Source organism: Penaeus japonicus, unplaced genomic scaffold, assembly GCF_977035675.1.
Source record: "Penaeus japonicus unplaced genomic scaffold, GWHDUDI00000001_assembly GWHDUDI00000002, whole genome shotgun sequence".
NCBI lineage: Eukaryota > Metazoa > Arthropoda > Malacostraca > Decapoda > Penaeidae > Penaeus > Penaeus japonicus.
The window spans coordinates 8,260,633-8,272,951 of record NW_028234404.1 but is presented as its reverse complement, the minus strand read 5'-3'; the positions used below and the strand labels follow the sequence as shown (position 1 = coordinate 8,272,951).

General features: G+C 36.0%; 1 protein-coding gene across 1 annotated transcript; it reads right to left on the bottom strand.

The window, feature by feature from the left end:
- Window positions 1-203: 203 nt before the first annotated feature.
- Window positions 204-9,832, bottom strand: Mcm6 (minichromosome maintenance 6). The gene is made up of 16 exons (XM_043003027.2): window positions 9,607-9,832; window positions 8,198-8,341; window positions 7,277-7,442; window positions 6,951-7,049; window positions 6,526-6,674; window positions 5,875-6,020; window positions 5,186-5,289; window positions 4,555-4,726; window positions 4,206-4,330; window positions 3,316-3,549; window positions 2,872-3,039; window positions 2,319-2,456; window positions 1,962-2,114; window positions 1,554-1,710; window positions 1,156-1,433; window positions 204-805 (listed from the first exon to the last, which is right to left on the bottom strand). The coding sequence occupies exons 1-16, from the start codon at window positions 9,696-9,698 to the stop codon at window positions 695-697; spliced, it is 2,436 nt and encodes an 811-aa protein (XP_042858961.1). The 5' UTR covers window positions 9,699-9,832; the 3' UTR covers window positions 204-694.
- Window positions 9,833-12,319: the final 2,487 nt, after the last annotated feature.

Sequence of the window (12,319 nt, the reverse complement as noted above, 5' to 3'; positions counted from 1 at the left end):
AATTTTTAAATTTTCTAATGCAAAACCTTGTATGTATTTTCCTGATACTCATTATGCATTTTAGTCAAAATTTATTCAAGAATGTTCATGGATTTTAAGCAATTGTAAACAATTACAAAAATTATAGAAATTACTGATACCTGTATAAATTAGAGAAGAAAGGCTTCCTAAATATTACAATAAAGGGTCAATGAAAAATAATGTTTGGGCTTGTACAATTTAATTAAAAGAAAAACAAAAATAAAAAAAACAAAGCTGAAATATTGGACATCAATAACATTCCTAAATATAAGTTTGAACATCTTCAGCTGAGTTGAGTTTGAACATCATTTGTGTAACAATGAAAATTGTGACATAAGCCTTCATATATTGAAGGAATAATTTCCAAATCTATCAAATGTATCACAACATCCTTCAAAAGGCACTTACGGATCACTGGGTTTTAAAGATGAACAATTTACAACATAACAGATTTATATATTTGCAACTTAAATCTAAAAGAAACACTCTAGATGAACTTAAAAAGATTATAATACGGCCTTATAATGGTTTTTGTTCTGCTTATGCTAATGAAATTCAGTCTGCTCTAAAACGACAAACAAAATAGTGCAAACCCACATAGGAAGTATAAAAAATATTTTTCTAGCGAAGATTTTTTTTTTTTCGAAGTGTATGTACAGAACTTTCTTCCATTTTATGCATCGATTATGTAGTTGGGGTGAACGACAAGCATGGGGTCTTCCTCTTCAACTTCTGCAGTTGATCCTTTCAATCCACTGCGTGTTAGGGGGATAATTACTTGATCCTGAAAAAGAGAAAATAAAAAAAAACATTAGCATACTTTTTCAATGCATCTTAACCCACACAGGACGGGTGGTACAGCATGTGTACCGCGCATTCAAAAGCCCAGTTGCCGGGCGGCACAGTATTGTGCCGGCCATTCAATTGATTTAGGCCTAATAATTCGAACGCCCCGGCATTTGGACATTCAAGGCTAGAATTCCCCCGTCAGGAATGAGTTAAAAATCAAATTTATGTTTAATTTAGAAAAAAAAAAAAGGTAGTCAGAAAAGCCTTAGCTAGTTGCCCTTTTTCTTATTTCAAATACACAAACAACTTTGCAACATCTATCATTAACTTCTTGAAGACACTCACATGGTAGGTCAGCCTATCCAACACTTTCTCGACCAGCATCTTCTTCTCGATCAGCTCAGACTCTGTTTCGATGTCTCCACTGATCTCATTCAGGTACCAGTTAATAACAGCCGAGCGTCTCAAACCAGCTGTCTCCGAGCTCTCTTCCTCCTCCATTGATGTCTCCTCCTTCCTCATGTGCATGATCAAGAGGTTGGACATGTTGCGGTATGACTCGTAAGAGAGTTTCAGCTTCTTCTTCTTCAGGGCATCAGAGTCTGCTGCAGATTCCTCATGACCTGCGGGTGGGAGAGAAGACAAATGTTAGTTAAGGATCCTTACCTCCATACTATGTCAGACAAATTTTTATAATTCTAAGTGCTTTTATATATGTAGAACTGCAATTCCCTTGGCATTACCATTGATCTGTCCATTTGGCGCTCTGTTCTCATCGGTCTCCATAGGCTCATCCACCTGCTGTTCCTCCTCATCTTCTAAGTGAACATCTGGTTGTTCAACACGGATAATAGACTTGTTCAACAATCTGAATGCTTCCTTCACGTGTTTTGGCTGGACCTGTAAAGGGAGAAACAAATTTCATTTAGATAAGAGAAGACAGGAAGTGATAAAACAAGTGGCATATTAGAACCTTCATATTATCAAATTGGTAAACCAAATCAAAATGAAGTATTCCCTGATGTTACTGTCAAAAAAATTAAATATAGATTTTTTTAAATTACATATAAATGATAAACATATAAATCCATATTCAAATTTTAAAATGAACCAAAAAAATACCATCTAAAATCACTTTATCTTCAACTGACCTCATCAGAGCAATGCATTCTGGCCATGCCCTCAGACAGACGGATCATGGACTCCAGCTGACGGACGGTAATACGCCATGAGGATTTAGCAGCCCCAGAACAATCACGCTGACGGAGGTTGCGGTATTGTTCTACCAGATATTCGCTTGCTTCCTGTGGTAGGGTTGAAAAGGATTATATCAGAAATTCTGGATTTACCTTATAAGAGGGACACTGTGGAATTAATATTTCCTTACTAAGGATTCTAGATTCAATAGGAAAGCAAGATAGTAAGACAATTTTTATGGTTTCCAAGTTTTCAAATTCAATACAAAAAAAAAGATCTTTGAAATTCAAGCAAACTATTATTTTTCTCACCTTGTTAATCTTTGGCTTGAACTGTCTGGCAAACATGATGTAACGCTGGATTTCTTCAAGGGCATATGTCCTTTCAATACTCTCCTCATTGCGGCTGTGCAAATCAACGATTCTTCTTGCAATGGCATAATCTGTTACCTGTGATTATGGTTTTGTTGATAATAACAATTGCTGGTAAAATTTGTTCTACAATCTATTCCTAAATAACTAATAGGGGATGAAGAACGTTAATTTTTCTATGGAGTATGAAAAGTATAGAAACAGCTAGGATATTTTTCCATTCTCTTTCATTTATCTTGAATGGCTCAATCTACTATTCAAAATCCATAACAGATGAATACTTTTTACAGGCCCTAACAAACACAAAGAACGTAAGTTCACAGTACCAGCTAAATTGAAGCTGGTATCCTAATACAAATTACATTACAAATTCCAGAAAAAACAAAAGTAACTTTTTAAAATTAGATCATTAAATGTTATAGAACAAGCGGAGGAGGAGGAGGAGGAGGAGGAGGATGATAAGGAGAAGGAGAAGAAGAGCAATAACACTAACCTCATTACACTCATCAACAAGGATGAAGAACAGATCGAAACGTGACATAATGGGAGCAGTGAGTGTGATGTTCTGCCTGAGGGACTTTGTGCGGTCATAGCGGCCACCGATAGGGTTGGCAGCAGCAAGGATGGAGGTACGGGCATTCAATGTGGCTTTTACACCAGCCTGTAGAAGAATAGTTTCATATCTTTAAGAAAAGGTAGAGAGTTCTGACATGACTTGGACCATAATTTAGTAAGGGTTTCTTGCAATTCAGAGACTAATGTAAGAGTGATTTGACCATGTTCAAAATATAAATTAAGGAACTTTTCTCTCTGTAAGAGATTTAGAATCTGATCTGTACATGGAAAGTAAATGCTACTTCAAACATAAAATGTGCCATATCTATCAACCACACTTTAGACAAAATGTTTACATCAAAAGCAAAATACTCAAACTAACCTTGGTGATAGAGATGGTTTGCTGTTCCATAGCCTCGTGAATGGCCACCTGGTCCCTCACATCCATCTTATCAAACTCATCGATGCAACACACACCATTGTCTGCTAACATGAGTGCACCTGCCTCAATTACAAATTCATGCGATTCTTCATCCTTGACTACAGCAGCTGTGAGACCAGCTGCCGAGGAGGCCTTGCCAGAAGTGTACACGGCACGTGGGCTGAAGTCGGAGACCTGTAGGAATGGGAGGAAAGGTTGGGTAGGGATATTCTCCATTCATCAACACTAGGGTGAGTGTTTACATACTCTCTCCACTGTGAGTCTGCATTTATGTATGTAATATCAACATGTTTCTCTGCTCTGGTGATTACTTCATGGTATTACCAAGTTAGGTTTTAGAATATAGATATACGAAATACTGATAATTGCTCTAATCAAGTAAAAATATCTTTTTGTAGAGAACGTGCACCTGAGATTTGTATCATTTTATCTATACCTAAATATATAACAATCTTGATCACCAAAAAAAAAAAAAAAAAAAAATTAGATTTTTCTATAAAGTTTATTTAAAGGTTAATATATATAGGTAAATCTAGCAAGACAAAATCATATATAACAATTGAAGTATCTACAGAACAAAGGAATAAATAAAAGTAAAAGTCTATGCAATCAGGCTAAGCATGACAAAAGTATTCAGTGAAGGCACTTATCATTTGACAGCAACGAATTTTGCATCCCTAGTATAAAGTCAACCAAGGCCAACAGATAAAAAATGCATCAAGAACAATCCAATAACTTATGCCTCTGGTATAATCACATTAAACTATTACATGACCCTACAAACACATCTAATAAGCCTTATGTAACCACATAGGAAACGCCCAACATACCTGCTTCAAGAACTGCGACTTGGCAGTGGAAGGGTCACCAACAACGCACACATTGATGTCACCACGGAGAGTTGTGCCTTCCATTGTGGTCTTTGGAACTCCACCAAACAACATAAGCAAGATTCCTGTGTGTAAAGTGAAGAGTCAGGTATTGGTAAACAATTGTACAAAATAGACTATGAAAATGAAGTAACAATAGAGGTTATCCTTCATGATACATTCAACATAAAAAGGGCCAAACTTAGAAAACAAAAATTACTTTATATATATTCACAAGCTCTATAGATGAAACCAACCCCCCCCCCACACACACACACACACACAAAAAAGGAAAATAATGAGCCCTCACCTCTCTTGACTTCATCATTGCCATGAATAGTGGGGAAGAGTGAAGAGATGAGATTTTGATAAAGGTTCTTGTCCCTGGACATTTCATAGACCTTATTCCATTCCAGCTCTGTCATCTGCTTTTTGATGCCCTCAGCTGTCATCTCCTCACCTCGAATTTCTTTTCCACCAAACTGAAGGAATAAGTTTAATAAATAAAATAGGGTACAAACAGTTCACTTATTTAATCTCCTGGCCAAATAGAGAATTTCAGTTACAAATATAAAACAAAAGTTAAAAAATCAATTTCTACCTTTTCAAAGTGAGACTACTCTGTTTTGTAAAATTAATCTGTTACTTATATTACATAACCAACATTCACCAGAAAAGAAAAATTTGGCTTGCTCTAGCTATTTTCATAATGATTTAGTGTCTCCTTTATACCCAGAAGTTTTCCAATTACCTAACTGAGGTACGACTTATAATTAATCACTTATCAAACACAAACACTAGCTTGTACTACCTGCCTTCCAATCAAATCTTCTAACAACAACAAAAATAATTAAGAAATGGCCATAGAACTTACAATTTATATTTTCATGAGATTACATTTTAAAAGTCCAACTTCATTGAAGCTTTTAAGAAATACTAACCTTGGGGTTCGTTGGGGTGATGGAACAAGCCAGGAAAGCCATCTTGTAGTTAAGATCACGCACACCAAGAGCCTTGAGACCTGACACGCCCTCACTATCATCACCTGCAAACAAGATTAGAACAAATTTAGAAAAATTGGGTTGAAAGTAGATGTTTTCTGATAAAGTTGTTATTTTGCAAGTTACTTATCTGCTGATGAAATTGTAACTACTGGGAGTGGACTTTATTTTTTTATTTTTTTATTTTTTATTTTTTTAAGGCAACATTCACTTTATAAAATATGAGTAAAAAGATGAGAAAGAACATAAAAACTAAAAGGAAAAATGGCAGAATCACTCATTAACCCTTCCATGACAGGTATATTTCACAGGATCAAATCAACTTTGTACTGTGTTCTTCCTTTTGTTGAAATTATAAGCTATTTATTCCTTCAGTTATATAAATAGGACATCATACCAAATATGAATTGGCATCACTTTGCTAATGTCATATACAGATTCCTGTCATATAATAACTCTAGAAAGTTATATAAAACCCACAGACACATCTGAAGATACTAAGGCCAGGCTCAACATCTTAAGATGTGCCCTTCCCACAAGGATTAATACTACAATCTCAACCAACTAAAACATCTGCATATCCATCTTGCATTATACATTATCTCAACACAAAATACTAAAACACCGACCTTTGTGTCTGGCAGAACTCTCAGCCCTCGCACCAGGTAGGTTGATAGCAGCAACATCGGGAACTACTATCAAAGCACCAGTGAAATCGCACCGGTCTCCAGCCTGTGCCCTCTCCACAGCTTCTGCTCGCACCACAATCTCCACACTACCGAAGGCAAGGGTAACAAATTAGCTTGATGACATGGTGACCTTGAGCTGTTATTATGATCATGAGGTAAAATCTAATGATCGGGAACATATCAGTTAAGATATGTAGCTCTCGAGTTATTTTGTCCTTTATTTGGATATATTTTTCAAGGTGGTTTCATTTGATTAAACTCTTCCTCGTATTTTGTGTACTGCAGTACTACAGAAACTTTGTAAAATATGTATTTGTGCAAGAAGTAATCACATGAACATATCATTTGACTGGAAAAATACTAATAAATTACCATTCTAGAAAATATTATATTTCTAATTGTTTCCAACTAAGCTATAAAAAAATAATCTAAAAAATTGCAATAACAAATACTACTACATCAACTTGCATAAAACCAATTGTTTAGGATAATGACTCAAAATAAAAAATAAATAACTTACCTATGGGAAAGAAAGTATAGAAAGAAAGAAAGAAAAAAGTTTCACCCCCATCAACCCGAGCTTAACCTCACCTCCGTGGGATGCATCCTCGTGGGAGCTCAGCCTGGATCTCCTGGATGCGCACTTTCTGGAAGTCAACGAAGCGGCTCTTGTTGGTGTCCAGCATGAAGCGCTGCCTGTTGCTGCACACAGGGTTGCGGCAGATGGTTGGCTGGGTGTACTAGGGGGGATAAAGGGTGTGAATTTAATAATGATAAGTGATTAAAATACAGACAACATAATAAATAAGCATATTGATAATACTAATATAAACAAGAATAAAGAATTGACGTTTCAGGAATAATACAAAAAGAAAAAAAAAAAGAAAAATGTAATCTCCCTTGAAGAGGACATGATAATGATCATAATAAAAAAATAAATAAATTAAAAAAAGTACAACTCAACCATAAAATCATGCCATGAGTTCTTGTTAAGTCTGGAAGGTTCAAAAACTTACCTTAAACTGTTGTTCAACATCTTTAATGACACTCTGACAGTCCAGGCATACAAATGTACCTGCTACTAGTTCAGGATGGACTGGGTGGGTTCTGACAACCTGAAATATTGAACATTTCTTTTAGTACCAATAGTATTATGTACCAACAATGCAAAATAAATCATCAAAGTCACATGTTGTATTTCTAATTATTATATACAAAATAAACATATATTTATAAATAAGAGAGAGAGTGATAGAAAGACAGAAAGAATGAAAGAGAGCAATAGAACCATCTTCAGCATGTCAAGGACTTGTTCAAACAATGACACAGCAAAAAAGCTCACCTGTCCAGAGATGCGGACAAGAGTACCAATTTTGTGGGTGACAAGCTCACGGATCTTGTGCCTTGTAGGGACGTCAATGAGACTGACATAGTACTCCTTCTCAACAGCAACTTCGGCATGATCACGTACAAAGTTGCGGACAGCGCGGCAGATGAAGGAGTAGACTCTAGGGGGTAGGAAGGGCAATGGTAATTAGGATGTAAATAAAGATGAAACTGAGAAGAATATTAATTATGACTAACAAGTGATGGTAATGATGGTGATGAGAGTCAGAAGAGTAATTATAGCAGAATAATAATAAGGGAGTTGGAGGATTAAGAAAGATGGAAAGAAGTGACAGTAATATTTGACAAGAAGATAATGTTAAAGTTAAAAATGAAAATATACAAGTGTTATAAGATCAGTGCTCTTGTATGGAGAAGAGAATGTTTTCCTGGATAGCAGGAATTGCACAGAAAGAATGGAGAGTTAGAATACAAAAAGAACCAAAGGCCTACTTTAGTTTATACATAGTAATGAGGCAAGAGGATGCTACAATTAAGACCACAATGAATATATCAATGACATAAGGTGACAAGATCTGTTTGTGCACGACATGAGATCACTGAATAGAGGAGACAAGCAGCTATCCATTCAGCTGGGTAGGATTAAGGTCCTAAGATGGTGTGAAGAGTATTGACAATGATAATAAGGCTGACCACTATAATAATGACATCAATGATAAACCACTTGCTCTCATATCATGCAATTGTAAAATATTCTTTTGGAAGCATATACCTCCTCCTAGGTCTTATCACAAGCTCTCACCCCATATCAAAACACCAAGTACTGCAACCTGAAAAAATCCACACCCACACTTCACTGTAGTCACTTATTCCCACTGCAATGCCAATCTTGCACTTGCAGCCTCCAGTCCCTCACCTGTAATACTCCTCGACGATGGTGGTGGCGAGGTTCTGGTTGTACTTGTCGATGTCGGTGAAGGATACCTCTAGGGTGTTGCGCTCGGGTTTGACCAGATCCCGCGCATCTTCCAGGTATTTGACCTCGCCGTCCTCTTGGAATCTTTGGTGGAATGAAGAGGTTGATTAATTTAATGATAGATGCATTTATGAAATGGCAGATTTAGGTGACTATGGTGTGATTCTGTGCATCATACAAGTTTGAGGTCTTAAAGTATGCACATATGCAAAAGAACAGATACAGATAGATACATACACACACAAACACACTATGATCCTTTTCATTCATTATAATTCTTAATCAATCATCATCACGCACATGCAGAGAAACTGATACAAACACACACACCTAGCAATACATATAAACAAACTGGTATTATTCACAAACATGCAATTACCTACAGACATACACACACATTAACATATATAAACTTCTATAGAATGAAGAAAAACAAAACCATTAAAAACAGAAGCAAGTAAAGAAAATACCCAAACATCCACTAATGTCCTCATACCATTCAAGTGAGATCACTGAGCACTGTTGGCGCTCTGTCAAACACAAAGTATATTCCAGCAAGATCGAGCTTATGGACTTTTGTGGCAATGCGTCATCTAATAAGAAACGAGTCCAAGCTCTATCTTGTTAATCTAATGGAGGCTGCTTGGCCTTTGTCGGAGAACACGACACAATGAACACAAGAACACTACATGGAGGCCACAACGACCGCTTGACAGCAGACCTTCCATTGCAGATATAGCAAGTTTCAAGTGGATAGGAACAGAAAATATCCAGCACAAGTAAAGAGGAGAAAAATATCCTGTTTTGAAAGCTGCTGCCAACATTTTCTAAATCACTTGGCATTGACACCAAAGATAATAGACAATGAATTATATGAATAAACGTAAAATCGGTAAAATCAGACAGCCAGTCAAGAATACACTGAGAAGAAAAACTCTCACATCATAACAAGAAACGAGTGAAGAAAGGATAAAAATCAGAAAATAGAGAGAAAAATAGTAACAATAATTTAGAGAGGCTTTGCAGGTCTGCACTTGCAATGATTTACCAAATGTAACCAAAGCAATACGATAAAGAAATGACCGAACGGAAAAAAGTAATTGGAATGAAATACAAAATAACCAAACAAAGGAGGTATTCGTGTAGGACTTCATTCTCGATTTTCGTCTACGGTGCTTCACAAACGCCTTATTTTCACAAAAAACACGAAGGAGACGGCCATACGAGAGGAGAGAATGATAATAAGGGAGATTCAAGAGGAAACATAATAAGAGAAACTACAGATACAAAAATTCTGGAAATCACACCAACTTTCGGCGGGATTTCCATCTCGTATTTTCACTACTTACTCCTCTAAGAAATCCTGGAAGAGCTTCTGACAGCGATCTCCTACTTCATCCTTCACGTGAGTCTGTCCGGTCTGGGTCTCGGCGACATCCATGGCTTATTTACGGGCGAAAAGGGGAGAGAAAAAGGAAGATGGAATCCACGCGAGTCTTGTCTTTCGGTCCTTCTTCCCTTTTGCCGCTTTTTGGCGCGAACTTTTGGGGTGTCACGTGACCGGCGGGAGGGGCTGTTCTGTTTGCCTCCCCGCGAGTTTTTGTGGGGTTGGGGTTCTTTGGTGGGGTTTTAAGTGGGTTGGGGGAGGTTTTTGATTGGATATTAATTGTGGGTTTGGTTGCTATTGAGTAGGTTTGGTTGTTTTTTCGAAAGAGAGGGATTTTGTTGTAATAATCGTGAGATGAGAGTGCCAGGGAGGTAAAAGTACTGTGCTGCATGGTGTGCATAACAAGAGCTCTGATTGGCTAATGTACCCTAAGAAAGCACCATTCATAGGTTTTGTTTATCCTTTGTAACAAGGCCGATGATTGGTCAATATTTGGCGGGAATCCTCTGTCGTCTGCTCTATCTGTTGCCAGTTTGCAAATTTCCTGGCTGATTTTATTACAGCTGGTTAATCTTCGATGTATTCATAATTTTAATGATGACTTCAATTTTGATTTAATGACAATCTGAATCATACATTATGATACATTCAATCGTTTCAGCTTTAGCTCATGGTTGATTTTATGGCGCTTGCTTGTAAAACTTTATGATTATCACGATTTAATGCAATGGATTGCTAAACAACACAAAAAAATATATTGCTTATTAAAACAAATAAAATATTTGATAATAAAAGTTATGATAATATTAATGATGGTGATGATGATGATGTTGATAATGATAATAGTTATTAAAACGGTAGCACTAATGTTTATAGTAATAACAATGGCTACAACAATGATAATGTTAATCTATTGATGTTATTCTCATTTTTATCATTAGCATAATAATGAATCCTCCAATTTCTGTCAGTATGATGATCAACACCATTGCAATTATCCTTATCATCTTTTTTGTCAGTGATTATTATCATTATTATGATAATGACAATGATCAAAATTACAACAATAGTAATATTGGTAATGATAATAATGGCAAAAATTATAAGCATCATTATTATTATCATCGTTATCATAATCATCATTATTTTATTATTATTATTACTATCATTATTACCATTATCATAATAACTATTATCATCATGATTACTATCATCATTATCATCATATTCACCATTCTGATTATCATTGATATCATCATCTATATCATAATGCATTTACCTTAATAACATTAACACATATCAGTACCACTGTAATATCCCGCCATGATTGTGTTGTTTCGTGGGCGACAATGTACATCAACTTGTGTTTAATGTTTACTTCTTCACTTTAGGAATTTCATACTTTCGTATTTTGTGTTATTGTCCGGTTATGTGTCTTTGCCATTTTGTATCTTCCTGTGGGTGTTTAAAACCTCTTGATCAGATAAGCGTATTGTAGTTTCTATGTATTCTTGAGCAAATATGTTTTCCATGTTGCACATCCTTTCTATTTCTTTTTCTAAGGTTTTCTAAACTTCCGTTGCAGCCTCTCTATATTTTCTTATCTTTCAAAGAACGTTAATTAGCTGTTGTCTAGATATGCTTACCGCCATTTCTTTTTGCACTGCCTGTTTACCATTATTTGCCTTTCATTTGCTTATTCATGAGCCTTTCAAGATACTCCCTCTATCTGTACAGGATTTTTTTTTCTTGTCAAGGATCATACAACTTGCATCTTTATTTTGTTCAATGCTAATAACATTTTTTTTTATCTCAATTTTTTTTCTTCTTCCCTGTCTAGTTTCGGACATCAAGTTCCCATAGGCCTTTGTCTTGCTTTGTGCTTTTAGTCTTTCTATCCGTTTCTCTGTCCTTCCCTCCGTTGGTTACTGTTCTCTTTACTTGCCTCTCTCTCGCTGCCTCTTGTTTCATCATTCATCCTATCATGGTTACTAGATATAATAATTATCAAGTGGTTTTGGATTCTTGGTAGGTGCTTTCCTTTACTGACGTCTTTCTCAGAAATCGTTTTTTTTTTTTTCTTGTCCTTTCTTCGCGACTAATTAGTGTCCACCTTTATGCCACGTTTTCTGTTTCTGTCCCATTTTCTGTTTCTAGTGTGTGTGTGTGTGTGTGTGTGTGTGTGTGTGTGTATACATATATCTTTTTTTTGGATTTTCTCCTGATCTCTTCTTTTTTTCGCCCGAGCCATTTTGTTTTCTCAGTTTCGATTCATCGTTACTTTTTTGACTGGTATTTGAAGTTTCCAAACCCACATGTCGATGTCGAAGAGCAATGCAGTTCCCAGATATACTTAAACATTTTCTAAGCCCGACTGGATACGATTTTTTATAGAACATAAAGTTAACTTAGAAAGATCTTTCTTCATAAAGTTGTTTACTTTATTCCTTATTTAGAGAGAAGACTTACTCGACCGGTTATTGATACTTTGTTGTATATTCATTTTTATAGCATCATCACTCGATCAGTAATTTAATTAATTACCATCTCCAACCGGTCAGTAATTAACTTGACACCAACATGTCAATAATCAGATAGTTATCATCACCAACATATCAGTCTGCCATCACTCATCACCTCACCAACTTGTGAGATGACACTTTACGTGTCATTAC